The 19,386-nt window shown below is 44.3% G+C and overlaps 2 protein-coding genes across 7 annotated transcripts in view; one reads left to right on the top strand and one right to left on the bottom strand.

Annotated features, from left to right (window-relative positions):
• Nucleotides 1–852: 852 nt before the first annotated feature.
• Nucleotides 853–10,885, bottom strand: TTF1 (transcription termination factor 1). 6 transcript variants are annotated; one of them, XM_082327400.1, is made up of 12 exons: nucleotides 10,819–10,885; nucleotides 9,822–9,922; nucleotides 8,773–9,671; nucleotides 7,651–7,901; nucleotides 7,078–7,263; nucleotides 5,443–5,521; nucleotides 5,025–5,155; nucleotides 4,281–4,509; nucleotides 3,899–3,988; nucleotides 3,609–3,674; nucleotides 2,821–2,906; nucleotides 853–2,376 (listed from the first exon to the last, which is right to left on the bottom strand). In XM_082327400.1, the coding sequence occupies exons 3-12, from the start codon at nucleotides 9,657–9,659 to the stop codon at nucleotides 2,216–2,218; spliced, it is 2,166 nt and encodes a 721-aa protein (XP_082183526.1). In that variant the 5' UTR covers nucleotides 9,660–9,671; nucleotides 9,822–9,922; nucleotides 10,819–10,885; the 3' UTR covers nucleotides 853–2,215. The 6 variants fall into 6 exon arrangements, 5 of the variants coding, with proteins under 5 accessions (XP_082183526.1, XP_082183523.1, XP_082183524.1 ...); XM_082327397.1 differs by lacking the exon at nucleotides 10,819–10,885 and adding an exon at nucleotides 10,747–10,797; XM_082327398.1 differs by lacking the exon at nucleotides 10,819–10,885 and adding an exon at nucleotides 10,602–10,733.
• A 201-nt stretch (nucleotides 10,886–11,086) lies between these two features.
• Nucleotides 11,087–19,386, top strand: part of CFAP77 (cilia and flagella associated protein 77) — a gene marked incomplete at both ends in the record, with an annotated part of 60,880 nt that continues 52,580 nt past the window's right edge. The window contains one exon of the mRNA XM_082327868.1: nucleotides 11,087–11,212. Within this exon, the coding sequence (XP_082183994.1) occupies nucleotides 11,087–11,212 (126 nt within the window). The remainder of the gene's footprint in view (nucleotides 11,213–19,386) is intronic.

Below are 19,386 nucleotides of genomic sequence, written 5' to 3'. Positions count from 1 at the left end.
ACAGCACACAGCCGAGACTTTTTCTTTATAACACCCTTCGGGCCATTAACCCACCAGGAAAAATGCTTGAAGCGACACAGCTGCTTGAATCACCAAAGTTTTTATGGGGCTCGCGGTGCTTTTTAGACTTGAAGGATCTGTCATGCTCTTATTTGTAAGGCAGCCTGATAACACTGACAAAGCTTTGTGTATTTCCCTCGTCATTCTGTGGAGCCTGTTTGTTTTTTAAACCTCTGCACGGTGTTTGCTGTTTTCAATAATATTCAAATACCCACATGAAACAATTGCCTCCCCGCCTGCGCTCCCATGCGCCTTTATAAGATGATGGCAAAGGAAAAAGCTGCTCTCTTATGCCCTCTTCAGTGCCATTATTCAGCAAATGGGAAATTATATTTCAAGTATTAACTAATATAAATAAGAGATATAGATATACATCTATATATACACATATAAACAAGTATTCTTCTCCTCCAACCAATCATTTGTCCCCGTGCAAAGAGATTACAAACACCAAATTACCAAAGGAGACGCGGGTAAGGAATTGTTTCCCTACTCCCTTCCCAGGGATGGGAGGAGGACAGACAGTGTCTCCCTTTTTCCCTGTGCAGCAGAGATCAGGTTTACAGCTCCTGCCCTGGCTTACCCACTTGTTAAACGCAGTTTCTCTGCAAAATAAAGTATCAGCAAAAGTCTTCCTTTAAAGAAGGGAGTTCCCTTAAAGTTTCCCTTTAACACAAAGGATAAAATAAATCTCATTATGGAGGTAGAAGTTTATTTTGTAGAATAGATCTCACAGAAACTCTACAACCATGCAATCGTTTGTGCTCTAGCCTGCAGAAAATTCAGAGGATCTCCATCTTCCAGGAAAAAAAAACTTGAAAAACACAAACCACTTTGATTTCAAAATTCCAGCTTTCAACCTTCAAACCAAGAAGGCAACAGAAGCAAGTCAAAGACCTCAGTGCAAGGGAACTGGCACATGTTTCTCCTCCCGGCCCTGTTTTACCTCTTGGCTGGAAAACTCACCCTTGTGCAGGTGGCTGATCTCATGGGGTGTCCTGCCTGTCCCACAAAATCACATTATTTTCTATCTTCAGAGAGACTAAAGCCAGACTACAGTTAAATACGGAAAATTCTCATTTAACGTCCTTTGCTAGAAGTCACAATCCACAACAACCTCCCACAAGGCCTTTATTTCAAGCCATTGAAAGTTCTGCATTTTCAATGACAATTATTAAAGAAGGAAATTCTCACTTATCAACGTGACCATCAAAAAGCAGTATGTCAGAGACCAAGTCATCTTGCATTACTTTCTAATAGGAAATATAAACAAGCCACACAAATACTTTACACGCACAGTAAGATTTTTTTTTTTACATTCATTTGGTCAATTTACAAACAGTCTCTCTAGGCAGATAGTTAAAGACATCATACAACGACATGAGTACAACCGCCATCTTATCCCTCAACTTTCTTATTAAAATGTAGAAATTCTCCTTGGTGCAATAAAAATATATATATATATGTATATATATATATACACTGTCCATTTTGTCTCTGTGTTCCAAATATTAACAGAAACATTTTAAATGCATTGTTTTGGTTAGCATGAAATAACATTACAATTTATGAATAGTAACAGACAAATAGCCCTTTTCTCTAGAAGGGCTGATAAAAATATAAGTCTACATCAAAAATAAAAATCAGTTGCTTTTAAGAACAAGATATCTGTTAAAAAAAACCACCTCAAAGTCACGCTGTTTCCATCAACACAGATGTCTTAAGATTTGTTTATTATAGAGATTTAAAAGCAAATGGAAAGCCTTTTCCCAGTTCTGTGAATTTATTTTTTTAAAATGATTTAAAATTCATTCAAGTTCTGAAAACCAAGTTCACGCACAAAGGGTAAACAGCAGCTTACAACTCCACAGAAAACAAAGCAGTGGAAAACATACTGGTTTTGAGACATTCAGAAAGCAACTCGGATGCTTAAAAAGACTTCTAAAACCAGAACTAATTTAAGGTAACAAAAGGTGGCAGAAAAACTGTATTTACCTCAGTCTTCAGTGTGAAACAAGAAAGTCGGACATGCATATCTTTACTTTTCCCATTACTAGATAGCCTGTGTACCTGCAGTTGTTGATCTGTGCCCACTTTCAACCAGACGCATTTGCAGTTAAATATGCAGGCTAGGAATTGTTTTTAAGGCAGTCAATTAATCACTCTCTTCACTGGAGTCAAAAATGTCACTGAGTCGGAAAGCCTTCTTCTGTTGCTTGGCTGTCGAATTGTCAGAACTGAGGTGTTTCCCTTTCCTTTTTTCTAACTTTTCTTCAAGTTCTGGAAGTTTCTCTTCAAAAAGATAATCAACAATTTCTTGGAAAAAAGAAAAAAAAAAAGTAGTCTTAATTGGATCTGTAGGGGAACTGGATGCCTAGGGGAAACAGGATCTCACAGACAGAAATGATTCTGTCAGCGTTAAATGTAAAAAATCTCACTATTCTGTAGTAATCACAGTGGCCGCAGGGTAGATCAGTCACGTACATACATACATGCAGAGATAAACTAAAAAGGCACAGTCATAAAACCTTTAAAGCCAAGGTATTGAAGAGAAGAGCTTGATAAGCACTGCATGAAGATGCCATTGAAAGTAAACTTATTAAAAAAAAAAAAGCATTTAGTAAAATAAGTATAAAGCCTGAGATTTTAGCCAGTTTACTTAGGGGAAAGCTAATTAAGAAATAATTGAACTAGAATACATATCCTCTTAGATTCAAGCAAAAACCTTAACAAGTATATACAAACAGCTGGGATACTGACCAGAAAAAGTCTTTTTTTGCCAAAAAGGGACACAGGTGACTTTTAGCTTATAAAATTTTGCTTGAACATAGGCTCTAGGGACATCTCTGCAAAGAGAAGAGTTCAAAGAATTAGCGGTGCAAGGAACTATTACAAAGTTTAGTTGTTATTGAGTTATCCGTTCATGAGAGTGATGCCAGTCAAACAATATCTTAGCTTTAGGTAGAAAGGATGGATTTCAAATCCTAATCAGAACAGTTTTTCAGGACAGCAGTTCCCCTTGAAGGTAAGAACCTAAACCATGCCATTATACATGTGCATTGTATGTTTAGTGAAAATAAATAGTAAATGAAACAAAGTATGTGGAAAAAGAAAACAAAAAAAAGCACTGCAGAGAAAGTATAGCATTCACAGTATTGCTAATTTCATATTCAACACACTGTTTGGAAGAAGACTATTATATTGTGTTATACATTCCCGTAACTATGCCTTTTTCCTATGCGTTGATTAACACCTGGAAAAGTCTTTTATCAAAGACTTTAGCACAGACTACATAATACAGTTTTAGTACACAGAATGCGCTGGGAATACAGTAAGGGTTGCCTGAAGTGGTTAAAATTAAGCTTCAGAGCTTACAGGCATGGTTTATTGCTCAGTACTATCCAAGGACATACAACTGTATGTTACCAAACTAAATAACATTTTCTATAGTTGCAGAGGCCCAAGAACTTCAGTTCCTTTGTGGAATTTTTAAGACTGTCTGCTTCAACTGTCCTTTGTATCCATAAAAAGAGGGGAAAAAAGCTTACCCAATAGCATTACTGAGTTCTTCCCACTTTACTTCATTAGCATCCTCCGCTTTCATTTCATGCAATCTGTGAATATAACACAGAAGCAGGTCGTAGGCAGAATTCAACAAATAATTCAATAATGCTCACAGCTCCCCCAGTCAGAAGTCCCAGGACATTTTGTCCAAAGAAAGAGTGGTTGCGAAACCTGTATGAAACCGCAGGCATGCCGTTCTCACCCTGCAAGCTTCTATAAACACAACGCAGAACGGTAAGAGATGCAAAAACATTCCAGTAACTCGGAACTATACCTTTTAATAAGATTGATCTTGGCCTGTAATCCTTTGGTCCCCCTATATAACTGCTGCCCTTTGGTCATCTTGCTTGTTAAAATTGTAGTCCTTTGAAAACACACAAAAAGGTTTCTATCATTTCAAGAAATTCCAAGCATCAAAAGGAAGTGTCTTCAAGATGCTACTGCTGCCACGGAGAAGCAGAAATCAGGCTTCACCATCACAGCAAGAAGAAAACTTGCCACAGCTAGCAGTTATTTATTTGTCTCAGACACATTTGCAACACCTCTTGTCTAGTCTACAACCTATTTATTACCTATCTTACTAAACAGTTTTGCAGGACAGAGTTAAATACTCCCCAGAACACATTTTACTATCTCAATTTAGTATAAAAACTTACCATTTCTGTTTACATTGTCTCCAATATCGAGTTCCCACTTTAGCTTCAATCTCAGTCCATGGTAATTTCTGGTACAGTTTCTCACGGTCAATCAAGAGATCTCTATGTGACTTGTCCGACGATGAAAGAGAATTTGCATCTTCCATTTCCATTCTTTTCCTCATCACCTCCTCCACTGCATGCATTAACTTCTGGGTCTCTTCCTTTGACCAAGGACCATAATTAATAGCTAAAATTGAAAAATAACATTAAGGCATCATTTATCATAAAAGACTAGGAAAAAAAGGTAAAAGAGCAAATGCTTCACTTCGCATTATTCTTATTTACAGGACCAGCTTCTTAACACATTGCCCGGGAACTCTTCTGCATACCAGATTTGAGAGAGGAGTTCAGCCTAATCACTAAAGAATAGCACTGATGCCTAATTTCTGTCTTTTAAAACCTGGTTGCCAAATTCCTCCCACCCTCCCCCTGAAAGCATCTATTTAGATGCCTATTCTATTTAATGACGAGTTGCATTTGTTCCACTTCTTTTCCCTTTTCTGTCAGAGACTGTTCTTATCCCTTCCGTATGAAAACACCATCAGTGATCTGGAAAAAAGAACCACCACCACAAATTAATTTAAAAAAAAAAATCCACTCTAGGGATTTTTTCCTAAAGTTTAAGGCACGTGCAACATACAGTTAAAATAACTTCTCAAATTGAAATACACAGAATGAATTGTTTTCCTTAAAATTACATACCTGACTTGATTTCAGAGTATTTCATGGCAACTGAGAGATTAGAACGGGACATCATCTCAGAAATCTTCTTCCAATCATTGCCATGCAGAGCATGATACTTCTTTAATTTTTCTTTTTCTTCCTTAGTGTACCTAGTTGAAGAAATGGGCACAGCTTCAGCTGCAAATTCAAACCATTCCAATATCTTAAAAGAGCTGTAATCTTTACAGGTGTTTCGATGTTACTCATCACTACTACTTCAAGTCACATGTTAGAACAGAGAACTTGATAAGGGCTAGTCAGAAAAACGATCAATTAAATTACAGGAACTGGCACAAATGGGAGAGAGAATCTTCATTTATATCTATTTTTAATGTACAAATTAACATCAGAGACTGATGATGAGCATTCAGAAACTCTTTTCAAATTACTGGCTTACCTCCCCTTATAATTATTTGGGTCAAACATCTTCCTTGCTCGATAATATATCAGCCTCCAAGGTCGTGGTATGCCCTCAGCTAGAAGGTAAACGATTCATTTTTAAGAAACATTTCTCACACTGGTGAGGCCACTTTAAAAAAAGCCAAAACAAAACAAACCCAAAAATGAACAATGTACGTTTTCATGACCGTGCTGCCAATGATAGATTCTCTCCATTCAAGAGAACGTACTCTACAACACCTCAGTAACTGCACAGGAAACAGCCTGAACAGAATCTCCTGAGGAGTTTCAAAGATGGAATTGTTACGACCGTGATAAGATTGTGAATGCTGACAGCTGGTAAATAATTGTGTACGTGTGTGCATACCTGTGGGTGAATATCAAAAACTGAACTTTGGAACTCTCAAGCACAAACTTGTTACTCACTAGCTACAAATTCTACGGACTGGCTGTAAATTTTTATAACATATGGATCAAATGTAAGTCACATGCTGAGCCCTCCCATTACCAGAGAGAGAAGAGACAGCCACCAGTCAGGAGGCTGATGAGATATTGTGCTTCTGCATATACACTAGTTCGATGGGGAAACCCGGGGACTGGGGGCATCCAGCAAAAACAAAGTGAAGATCCTGGCTGAAGAAAAGATTCTTGAAGTGGGGGAAGATCCACAGGAACCAGTACCTGGGAACACGTAACAGCCTTGGTCAGCAATGCCCAGGAGAGGGAACTGCAGGCAACTCGCCTAACACTGACAGGACTTTCTGCCCAATTTTCCCAGACCAGGAGCAATCTCCCAGATGGGAAGGGAAGTCAACACCAGGCAAACGTGACGATGCAGAGGGCATGATTGTGTGTGTGAAATAATCAAGGAGTAACAAATCTGTAGCCTCATTGATCCTTAAATAAATCCTAGTATCCAAATCCATTACAGGTTGTCATTTACTCTGTCTTGCCTATACTAATGGTACAGAACAAACACAGAACAGAAAGCCACTGAGAAAGTACACTGACTGGATTCATCAGAGATGTTACAAAATAAGCATGTTTGCCATATGAAGCGTGAATGTTTTCTAGCCAAGAAAAGCCTAACAAAATGAGGAAAGAGGAAAAGAAGAGATGCTCCTCCCACAAACAGAATCTTAACCATAAGAATTTTATTTTTCTCACGTCTGGGAAAATGAACTACTTTGGCTAGTGACCTAATTTCTCTCAGTTTCTGCCATCACTCAGTCCTGAACCTGCCACCTATTTATGTGCTCTAAGAACAGTTGACAATTTCAGACAGGACTTAATCACACCTCCCATTAATAAGTCACTATACTTAACTATAGCCTAGCAAATAACGCACCTTAAGCCATAAAGCCCAAATGCAAGTTTGAAAATCTGTAAGTGCTGCTAGTTGTGATGATATTTTAATCCCTAAAGTCTTCGTACCCGAGAAAAGATCCTAAGAACGTTATACGTTATACTGTACAGATTATCAACTACATACTCTCAGCAGCACGCTCCTTTTTGGCCAAATTTAGCAACATTAGTGCTTTTCAATAAAAAATTATTTTAGAAAATACACCGTGATGTCACCAGGTTGTGGAACGTAACATTCAGCTATTTGAGACGGAACTTAAATACTTACAAAGTTTTTCACAAAAAAGATGTTCTGCTTTTAGGCGATTGATAGTTTCTTTATCTTCTGGATACCTCGAGGTAAACAGGAGTTTTTCAGCACTGTCTATTCCAGTAATCGATAAGAACTCTTCAACATTTTTCCGGATTTGATTATTTTCCTTCTGGGAAAATCTGCCAAACTTGACAGCAATACCTAAAATATACATAAAGTTTTATTCAAAAAAAAAAAAAGAAAAATTATAGCAAGCCTCAAGTACCATCTCTTGTATAGTACATCTCAGGTTTTAGCAAAGGTATAATGAAAGATCAACAAATTCAAAAAGTGGAAAAAAGAAAACTGAAAAGAGACAAAACAAGAGCTGGGAACAGGTAATTCACATGTAGGCTTTGGACGGTAATTTAACAATGAGGAAGTAAATGCTGTGAAGCAGAGAAACAGAAAATATGTGCATTGGAATGAAGTGAACCAGACTCCATGGGTGTGATAGACATGATACAAAAACAAACAATTTTCTCTCTGTCAAAACATTAGCACAGCTGCACAGTCCTTCCTCACTGCAACAATATTTTGAGAGCTCACCTTGTTTTTTAAACTGCTTAAACCTCACTAAGTCTCTTCCAGCCATCTTCCTGATTGAACTGTCCGATATATTCCTCACATGAGGAATAAACTCTTCCAGTTCTTGTTTTGCAGTATCCAAATCCATGACTGAACACATAGTAGAGTCCAGGCACTCTTCGTCATCCAGACTAAGCTCATCAGAGGCTGCCATTTCAGTAAAGGAACTATTCTGGTCCTCCCTTCTGTTTGATGCCGAGGGTTCCGGTGTCCTGATATAAAAAAAAAAAAAAAAGGAGTAAAATAAAATACACCACTAGAGCCCCAAAACAGAGATTTTGTTAGTATCTCTACCATTAAAAGAATGAACGTGTTCATTAATTAAAGAACAAGGAATACTTCACACATCCACCCCCTTCTATTTCCAACCTTTTAACATAGACGTAATTTATTATCAAATTTCTATACTTGCAATATTCAGAGAGCTTGCTGAAGGTTTGAAAATCTGCACCTTTCCCACAAAACTCTCACACATGGACATACAGAAGAAAAAGTGTCTCTTGCTACCACTAGCAACACAGAACTTTTCCATGTGTCTCTTACTAGTGCTCTTATTATGGGTTCTAGACACTGTAAAGGCACCAAGAGCTACTTACATGAGCCTTTGTTTGCACAGAACATTAAATTCTTTAGTTGACCTTACTAGTTGCTTGGTAAAAAATGCATATGTTTGCTATAAATACCGAAACTTAACAAATTAAATCCCTTTCTCCCCCCGCCTTTTTTTTACTAATATTAATATTGCTTGCACATAAATCATTTCTATACCTACAGTTTTTAAATAGGAGAAAATATTCTACTTCAAAGGCAACAGTAGTGTAGTCTTACAAATTTTCATTACACCTTCACAAGATAACTATGCTCTTAAAGTAAGTCTCTATAACATCTCAACATACTGTAAAGGGTTTTTAAGTTGTTTTTAAAAATACATACAAAACAGACTGAAGAAAACTCTGGGACCTAAATAATGTGATAGAAACATATTGGGGGCGGAGGGGGATAAAAAAAAAAAACAAAAACAAAACCACAAACAAAACCACAAACAAAACCACAAACAAAACCACAAACAAAACCTAAACTTACATTACATCAGATTCTGAAGAGCTTTCTTCCCTGACAAAAGCGCTGCTTTTTTTTCCCTTTCTAGCATGCACTGGAGTTTTTCGAGGAGATTGATCGGCTGTTTTACTCAGCTTAGAAAAATTAGCAGGTACATCCATAGAATCTTCACTCACGGCGGGAGAAGCATCACAGTCGCCATCTTCATGCCATCGCTGGGGTGTTGCCACACCACCCTCTTCTGCAGGTGATGGCAAGACTGTGTCTTTCTCTTGCCTGTTTTGCTCTGGAGACAACAACAGTGACTGGCCAACGGTTACATCTGCATCTTCCTGCATATCTTGGGTACTATGGCCTCTTTTCTTCTTCCTTTTCTTTTTTGATCTTTTGTCATTTTTATCGCACGTTTCTGAGGTAGGCAGCTCGTGTACCTCATCCTCTTCAGACAATTTCTGCTTTCTTTTCTTCTTAACAGATTGTTTTAAATAAACGTAATCAGCATCGATCTCTTCACAGCTACCACTGCCATGCTGATTTACTGTGACACAAGTTACATCGCTTTGCTCACCTGTACTATCATTATATTTCCGCTTCTTTTTTTTCTTTTTCTTTTGGGAAGTATCCATTCCAGTTTCATTACTGATTTCATGTTCCAGTCCTACACAAGAATTATCTACTGAAGACTGTTGCTTCTCCCTGTCGGTTTTGGGTTTTTTCTTCTTTTTACAGCCTTCACCACTCCGTGCTGCTCGATCTTCAAACAGCAGCGGAGAAGCAGGGCTAAGCTCTGCATTTTGTGTACTTTCTTTTTCATCGTTTTCATGTTTCTTATTGTATTCTTTGTGTTTTCTCTTCTTCTTTTTGAGAAAATCCCGAACTTGAAAATCATCTGCACTTGCTTTTTCTGTCATGTTTTTTCTTACCTTAAATAAAAGATACAAGTTTTACTCAAGTGCTATAATCTATGTACCATTACACACTGCTACACAGTTAAAGAAAAAAAATTAAAAACCCATAAAAATACTATGGAACTACTCAATATTTTCTTAGAAACATATAATAAAGATACTTACTTTTCAATCCAGCTAATTTTGGAAAGTGACTATGAAAAAGCGACGCCTTCTTCATCAAACAGATGTGCATCACAGCTGTGTTGAGCCTTACAATTGCCTTCCTATAACAAAGATACACTTTAATAACTATTAGCTTTAAGTTGATTTTGAAAAACTAAGCAATGACAGACTGCTATATCCAACTCTGCTTTCAGCACTGAAACAGCAACAAGCAAAAGTAATAAAGAAACGTTAAACTAATGAGCACTAAAACCGAGTTCTCTAACTAGAAGGCTTCTGACTGGCTTTGCCCACGTTCAACCAGGCCCAACCCGGCCGAGACCTGCCAGCTCCAACGGACTCCGTGACCAGAAAAATCTACTCCTCAAAACCAGAGTTACACAGAGCAGGCAGATGTATTTTTTAGACACGTTTTCCACGGCCGGCACATAAAAAAACACCTACAAAACAACATCGCATCATCTCTGAAACACAAGTCCTTGAATTTCCCATCCCCAGCAGCGTTCCCAGCGCTGACCGGTACCAGACACTGCCGCCGGGAAGCGGCTGCCCCGAACCCCCGGGGGCAGACGCCAAAGCGCGCAGCGCCGCACGCCTCGCCCCGGCACCCTGCTAGGCCGCGGGCCACAAGCCGAGGCCGCGGGCACGCCTGAGGGCGGGGGCCGTGGGACAGGGCCCCGCGGCAGCCCCTGCGCGGAGGCACCACCCACCCACCAGCCCGCCGTTACCCTCCGCCTCCCTCCGGAGCTACCGACGGCGGCAGCCAGAACAGCCGCAGACCTTTCGGTGGCACCGAGGCGGGGAAACCACAGTCCCCTCAGGAACCCTGAGGCCCTCCCCGCGGCCTCCCGCCGCCCCCGGCCGGGTCTGCGCCTCCCGCCGCCCCCGCGGCGATAACGGTCCCGCCCGCGGCCTCCCGCCGCACCTCCGCGCCGCGCGGCTCCCCCGGCGTCCGCCCGCAACACCGCTCCCCCCGCACACACACACCCCCTGCTACCGGACTCTCCGTTCCCGCCACCCAGCGGAAGCGCTTCCCGGCCGGACCCATCAAAGCGACGGACCCACGACTTGGGGCGGCCGTTGCTAGGAGACGGGCGCCGCCACCGCCGCCCCCCGCTCACGGGCGGCAGCCGCAGCTCCGCGGCGAGGCCGAGAGCCCCCGGCCCGGTCGGCCGGGCTGCGCGCCCACGGGCAGGGCAACGCCGCCCACCTCGGCCCCGGCTCCGGTTCCCTCCACCCCGCCCGCCGCGGCGCGGTGCGGCGACATGGCGGGCGGCGGCGCTGCCCCCCCGCGGCGGCCGCTGACCCTGGCCGAGGTGGAGCCGGGCAGCGAGAACGAGCGGTTCGGGGTGGCCCGGGACAGCATGCTGCGCAACCCGCTCATCCTCAAGGTGAGCCCCGGCGCCCCCCGGTCCCTCCCCTCCATCCCCGGTCACGCCCCCCCCATCCCGGCGCCGGGAGCGGCCACCAGGCCCCGGGGGGTCCCGGCCGGGGACCGGCAGCAGCGTGGGATGGGTTTTCCCTCCGAGGCTCGGGTGTTTTTTCCAGCAAGAGACCCACGGTTCGAGGAGCGCTCGGGGCCAGGGACGGAGATGTCACCGGGGCTGCTCTCTCCCACCCCCCGCCGCGGAGGGGTCGGGGGGGGGGGAGCCACACACAAACTCCGACCCCCAAAATTAGGATTTTACACCGGCTGTAGAGGTTACGGTCACTTCACAAACTCCTGACGCTTCTCTCTTCCCAGTTCCCTTCGTATCCCCGGCCTGGGGCGGGCCGAGCTCCGGCTGGGCTTCAGAGAGCTCCGGGGCCCCCGGCTTCGGCCGCCCCCGCCCGACGACCCCGCCGCCCCCGCACGCCGCGGTTCCCCCCGCGCCGGCCCCGGCCCCGGCCCCGCAGCTGAAGTACAGCTCTCGTCCCCTGGGTGGCACCCGCAGAAAGCCTTCGTGCCCAGCCGGCTCCCTCCCACCCCGCTCCCCGCCGGGGACCCGCCGCCGCCCCGCACCGACCCCCCGTGCCCGGCATCGCTCCTCTGAGCCTCCCGAGGGGGCGAACCGGCGGCCGCAGCCCCCGGCACCGCGCCGGTTGACCGGCTGCACTTCTCCTCTTCTCCGGGGGAGGGCAGCCGGTTCTGCTCAAAAGCCTGAGTTTTTTCCCCACAGCGGGCAGCGGTGACATTTAAACCGCGGCTGTTCAGCCTCTGCTGCGGTCGTTACGGTTTTGAGCTCCCCTGGTAATCGTCCCCCGGCACCGGCAGGCTTGGGAGTCGGCCATAAAATTCTGGAATTTTGAATATGTCAGAAAATTTGACTCTTGCAACATCGAACTTTTTTTTTTTTCTTCCCCTCATGAAACTCTCAAAATCGATTTGGAAATTATATTAGGAAGGCGAAGAAAGAAAAGCAGGTTTTGCGCCATAACTCAAAAGCAGCTTTGCTTTTTCAAATCCAAAACTTCTACTTTCTTTCTTTTCTCTGGATCCTGTAAGTCTGCTAGGAAGGGGCGGTATCTTTGCGCAGAAGTGGAATTGGGGCAAGATTTCCTCACCTCCCTGCCCCCCAGAAACAGCTGGTGGGGACAGATGTGGGCAGGGCGAACCTCCTCGGGGTGGAGAGGAGGCAGCACCGCATCTTCCCCATCCCTCCAAACTGTTTCTGCCTTTCTTAGAAGAGCGTGCTAGTAAATACATTTTTAGGTGATGCATGAATATGAATCAAAAGAATATGTGATTATATGGCATTTAAGGTACGCTACAGCATAATTGCAGGGGTCAAGTTGATCCTACTTATTTTCAGGATGCATTTACATTCTGTAAATTGAAATAGATATAAACCACCCGTCAGCGCCGTAAATCCCAGGTCTACGAGTATAACACTGGGGTAATCCTATAAAGGGCGGCTCCTCTCCTGTAGTGTATATGTTGCAGGTAGATTACGTGCAGTCATTAAGATTTGTCGATTTATGTGGGAGTTTTGCCTGCCTGGACGGGAACATTCAGCCAGGCGCTGTCTGTCCCTAGAGCTCAGCTGATGTCTTCTCCCCTCGGGTCCAGCAGTTTGCTCAGCCCCAGCTTCAGGACTTGAGTTTTTCCTCGGCATAACTGTCACAGAGCATCCTGGCAGTGGGATTTCTGAGCAGTTATAAACTATGGGATGTTTTAATAAGACTTGATCTGGATTTCTGCTATGTGGCCAGGTGACACTAAAACTTGAGCAAGTTTTGAGAAAAAGTAATGTTTAATTTTAGCATTATGGACAACTTCTCTTCTCTCAGGGCTTCCTTGCAGGAGGATTTCCTTCACAGTAAACCAGCTGGTAGGGAGGTAAAGAGATCTGTATCCACCTGATGCAATTCTTTAGCATGAAGTACCTGGGCTGTGAACAGGGATGCTTTTACTCTAGGAATCAGTGGAGATTACACCTCATTAAATTACATTGAAAAATTTGTGCAGCAAACCCCTGACCCCCTGCCAACCACCTTCCCACACTGCGTGGTGCCCCACTGAGTGCTGAATTTACCAGGGTGTCCTCCGCTGCCAGGAGGTGACAGTGACAGCATGGCAGTTTACTGGGTAAGGACTGGCACCAGCCAGTCCTGCTCGCTGGTGCACACACTGGTAGCGGCATACTCATAGCATCAGCCCTCTGCCGCGTCTCCTCTTCGTGCTTCCAGCTGCAGCCTAGGATCTCTTCCCCCCGACCCGGGAGAGCCCTGGGGACCAGGCATTTTGGAGAGAGCTGCCGAAGGGGATGGCCAGCAGGTCCCAGCCCTCATGCTGGGCTGTGCCACCTGAAAACCAAGGACACAAAGATGGTTTAGAAGAAAGGGACAAAAGGTTTTCAGACAACTGCTGCTTGGACAAGTGCTTCTGGCAGCCGTGGGAGGGCACTGAGGAACGCACAGCTCCAACAGCTGTCCTTAAGGTTCACAGGACAGCGAATAGAGAAGAACCTGAAGCCCAGCTGTGATGGATGGGACGCTTACTGCCCCATCTTCCTCCAACTAGCACTCGGTCCCCTAAACCTTAGTGCAAGTGTGAGAGACCTCCTACTTTGCAGCAGCTAACAACAGAATCCCCTACTTTCTGTCCCAGTCCTCTCACGTATCTTCTAAATGAGGCATCACGTACCCAAACGGAGACCGCTGCACAGACGACCGCCTGCGTTTCTGGCCGACCCTCCTGCCTCAGCTCTGCCCAGCCCCATCCTCCCACCAGGATGTGTCCACATACGCTGGCTATCGCAGATTAAAAACATCACCTTTTCACATAAAGATTTCTAGGGATGAATGCTCTATTTTTCTCTGGTAGAATGTATGATGTGTTTTAATTAATCAAGGAATTAATTTAGTTTATCAATATATATTTGCTTGCAGCATAAAACTGGGGAAAGTATTTCATCTACTGATGCCAGTGAAAATCTGAGCAAAGCATTTTTGGTTTGTTTGTTTTACCAGTAAAAGCCTTAGTCAAGCACTTTTCCCAGTACAAATGTACTGAAAACTACTGCATTACAAAAATAAGCCAGCTCTGGGCGGGAAACAAGACTTCACCACACTTAACCCCCAGCATGCCTGACACGCACTCCAGAAAAAGTGGCCCATGCCAGTTTGGTTACATTTATATTAACATCTTTTGGAGAATATGCCATAAGTAAGTTCAACATATTCCTGCCAAAGTCATTGTGCCACCAGCCTGGCATGGGGCATATCCCTGGTGTGCGAAGGTAAATGGGAAATCCCAGCTGCCAGCCCCACGTGCCAAAGCATCCTCTTACCTGTTCCAGTGTGGCCAGTGGACGTGCAGAAAGTGGGGAATGGCTCTCCGTGAAACGCCTTCAGAGCTGAGAGGCATCCAACTCACCTTCAGCACCCAAACTGCCTCTCTCAACGTTAAAAAGTTGTTTCAGAACTGGCAGTTCTGAGGAGGAGGAGGATGGTGATGGTGCTTTGCAGGCCGGGAAAGGCTGGCACCAGGTCTCAATCCCAGTCATCCAGGCTGCAGGAGAACCAGATTTAACAAACAGAAGTTTTCTGTACTACTGGAATGCGCAATATTTGTTTTAAAAGCTTGTTATTTACATGACAACTGATGCCAGGCTCTTTTTATTGGTCTGAATGCCAGGTCGTTTAGGGTTCGTTTTCCTAAGCTTTTCTCTCCAGCCCTGAGGGCTGGAATTGTTTCTTTTTTCCAAATAAGATTGAACAAAAGCTACAGGACTCAGGCAATAAAATTTCAGCAGCCATAGTCTCCAGAGGAAGAATATATGATGAAAAAACTCGCAAAACCACAGGAACTAGCACACTGATAGCCTCGGTTTTGGCAATCCCAGCAGAGGAAGGATTAACTAGGCCAGGGAGGCCGAACTGCCCTTTTTGCCGGAGGAAGGGCACAGGCAGGAGATCTCGCCCCACGCTCGCCTGGGAGCCTGCTCCATGCCCAGGGAGAGCAGCTCGGTGCGGGTGATGGCAGGGCACCAGCCAGGCGGCCATGGGACTCCACTCACTACGTGGGTACCAATTAAGGCAGAAATCACTCACCACATTTTTCTTTTTCCTTTCATGCCTATTGAGCCTTATCATGAAGTATTTTTGAGCCGTCTGACTTGTCACAGAGCAAGACACTGCAGAGAGTTGTTGCAAACTCATTTTGGTTTCTGGAGCGATCTATAGAAAGGACAGCTAAGAAAAGGAAGTAGTGGCATTTTATCAAACTAAAATTGTGTCACCTCATGAAAAAAAGCTCTAATTATATGAGAGAGAAACACGGACAAGTGCATGGTGTGAAAAAAGATATTTACTTTGAGTTGTTAACTGCATGCATCACAAACATCTCTTGCAACAGTAATCACTGAAAGAGCAGGTTTTCCATTACTCTGGAGTTGAAACTTTTATTAATAGACCTGCATTGTGGCTGTAAGGGGGCTTTTACACACCTGAATGTTGTGCTCAATCTTTGAGCCTTTAACCCTCACCTTCCTTTTTTCTTTTAAACTTTCTCTCCAAATCCACTCATCTTCGTCAGCTCTCCCAGCACCGGTATAGCGAGGAGCCAAGGTGAACCTGGAACGACGCTGCCACCGCGCCAAGCCCTTTTTCGGGGCAGAGCCAGGAGGCACCACTCACCTTTGTAATCCTCATCCACCTTTGTGCAAGGACTGCTAACCTGCGCAGGAAGGGAAGGTGATGAAGTAAAGGCTTCCTTAAAAATATACCTATGGCTGGATGCTCAGGGAGCGGGCGCATGAGCCATCAGAAAGAGTGCGTGACGGCTGGGACGGGCAGACAGCAAAATCACTCCCTCTCCACACAGCACCTACGTGCCAAGCGTGCCGAGACAGTGCAGGTCCCCGCGGTCTCCACAGCACACCTCTGCTCTCCCCGAATGATCTGGGGGTGCAGCCGCAGCCGAGATCGCATGGCTGCTTCCGTGTTGACCAAGAAACCCACGCGTGGCAAACTGCACTGACACCATCACCACCCTGCAAAGCATCTTGCACAAGCATTTGGATAACTTCCCTCAGCTGTTACCTTTGGTGATTTAAATAACCCCGTGCCCTCTCCTAATACCTGCTTTCAGCTGTTTGGAATCAATGCATCTATTGAAAACTTGGTCAGGGACCAGATTTTAGTTTCTCTGTCTCAGGTGGATAACCCCTGTAGCACAGAGCAGAGTAGCCACAAGTCCTGTGAGCCATGTTTGGAATAAGGTCATCTTTTATTTGGTGTTAATTATACTATTTACCTCAAATCACTCCATGTGCTGAGTATCCTGCCTTCTGTGCTTGCTGCTTTGGGACGCTGAGGATTAATTAGTGTTTATGCAGCATTTTGTGTGCTTATTACTATTATTATTATATTACTGCTACTATTATATTTTTGCAATCTAAGGCCAGTGTTGTGCTTTTAAAAATGTGTTCTGAAATGTCTACACAGTACAGCTCAATAATTCATTAGAGAAATAAACTAATGAAGGGCTGGTTAGTCAAATAATCATTAGGTTTGGTTCTGAGCTTTGTTTTGCCAATGCTCCGACTTCTAAGGGTTGTCTTCTCAGCAGGAACTCATTTAAGATTTTAAATTAATTATTTGGTACACTAAAAATTAAACTCCTTATGAGCTTTAGTGCCCCCCCATATTTTGCACAGACACCACTGAAATAGATAAGGCATTTCCAAGAGGCAAGTAAACATTCTGCATGAATGAAAGTAGTGGGTTTTTCTCCTGGTTATTTGAAGAGAGGACTTAGGCTGCAAACTGCCGGCTGTGATTCAGCAGGCGGAGGGACGGCACCAGCAGCACCGGGCATTCGTAGCTGCTCGCCTCCAAGAGCGGCAGGCAGTATGTAAAAGCAAGCAAAAGGGCATTTTGATCCTTTATGTGAACAAAACAATGCAAATTGGTGAGACTAATAAGCCCAGAAACATTACAAGGAGAATGCCTTTTATGTTCATGAAAATCTTCTATGTTTATTTGTCTGATACAATGGAAATAAAGCTTCAAAGGCCCTTTGATTTAAAAGTGCATTATTGAAGTCAGCCTGCACAATAATAACCATTAGACCGAATTGTTGCATTATGACCCTAATAGCAGCATTGTCATAGCAGAGAATATCTGCACTGCCTCTTGCCCGAGTTGTTGGTGATGTAAGAGCAGAAATTAAGCCAAAGGAAGAGAGAATGTAGGCAGAAGAGGGGGAAAAAAAAAAGAAAGAAGGTCACAAATGGGTCCATGCTCTCATAGTGCATCCAGAGCTGCGGCAGGCTATAAATTTTTATGATGAACTTGAAACTCAAGCTTTATTGTCTGAAAGACTTAAGAAACTTTGGGGGAGAGCCAGCACCAGTTTCCAGCGTTGGCCCCAAACCACATTAAGCCAAGAGATGATTTTCAGACTAATTCAAACCGAAGGCACTGTGCAGAAAGTCAAGGATATTCCAAATCCCGATAACGTGCCTTTACCCGCAAAGCCTTCTCCAGAGACCCTGAATCCAGCAGGCTGAGAGCAGCACCAGAGACCCAGCGAAAACCTGTAACAGCACAGGAACATCTCTGCCCTATTTCCTCTCCGTCCTCAGCTTCCCACTCCACCAACAATAAATATCCCTCCTTCTCTGGAAGAGGCACAAGAAAACGTCCTGAGCATAGAGGAAAAGCTGGTGGAGGCTCAGTCAGGACTGTCCGGGAGGGCATTGGGCAGGCAACCGGTGGCCAGCTGCCCAAAGAAAAGGCAAAAAGCTCTTCGCTTTTAAACCTTTGCCACGATCAATTCCCCTCTTTCTGAGTGCTGCCTCACAGAATATAGAGCAAATGAAGCACGTTCACGGCGATCACAGGGACCAATGTTTTCGGTTCCGCATTTTTGCAAGTTTTCAGCCACACTTTCCCCAAGGGCAGATTGCTTTCCACGCAAATTCTTAGAGATGCTCTTATGCTTAATTATTGAATTCAAGAAGCCTTTGTCATCTTGCAGAGATTGTTTTGTTCTTGCTTGACTGCTCACATTGTACAGATTAGACAGAACCTGCATTTCTGAGGATATCTTCTTTTTTAACCATTTGTACATTATAAAATGAATTACACTGACTTTTCTACTCACGTTTATTTGAAGTAGCGTAGATAAATGAAAGTGGGACCCTATTACTAGATTTCCTATGACAGCCTTTAAGAAAACTTCGATATCAGGGGAAATATTTCTAGTTTGATTTTTTAAGCAAACCAATGTGGGTTTTGTGCCTAAAAATCTTACAAGTGAAATGCAATTAAAAATAATAGTGTAATTCCCAGGCTGGGGGGGGAAAAAAATCAGAAAAGCAACACAGTGAACCTTATATTGCTTAGGGAAGAGCCAACTAGCCTGAAAAATAAAGCTGGTTTTAGTCGCGAGCCTCGGGCTGCTCGCTCAGGTAGGAGAGCCCCTTTGTTTGCAGCACGCTTTTCAACTTCCCAACATCCCTTTACATTTGCTCTCTCCGATCACCCTCCTGCTCACTGCCCGGCCCCTTCGGTGGTTCCCAGGAGGTACCAATCAGCTGGTCAGGAGGCGACTGTAACTACACTAATTACCACGTATTACGGTGTGTTAAAGCTCTAATACACGCCGAAACGCAAGTTTCCCCGCACCGGCGCGGCTGCATCCACCGCCGCGCTCTGCCCCTCTCCTCCCTCTCCGCGGTGCCACGGCGAGGGGCTGCCGCGCTACCTCTGCCGCCATAATCAGGGAGCTAAAATTGTTATCAGATTAGCCCCAGCAATGAAAAGCACAGTCCCAGATCACACTCGCAGTTAGTTAGCATTTAGATAGGCTGGGACGGGTGTCTGTACAATAGGCATCAAAGCTGAACTCTTGGTGCAGCGAGAGGGATTAATTTCTTTAACCAACATGCCTGATCTGGCCTATCTCATTACCCTGCCTTGTCAGTGTCGATATTAGATTTGATTGAAGATTATACCATTTAGGCCTTTCCCCTGTTTTCCACAGAAATCAGGCCTATTGAATTGCACATTCTTCCATGGGCCCCTGTCAATACTCAGTGGCCTGAGCCTCTAATTCTGCTTCATTTAAACTTCA

The sequence above is a fragment of the Platalea leucorodia genome, assembly GCF_965183815.1.
Source record: "Platalea leucorodia genome assembly, chromosome: 15".
NCBI classification, from domain to species: Eukaryota; Metazoa; Chordata; class Aves; order Pelecaniformes; family Threskiornithidae; genus Platalea; species Platalea leucorodia.
This window is presented reverse-complemented; position numbering and strand designations above follow the sequence as displayed.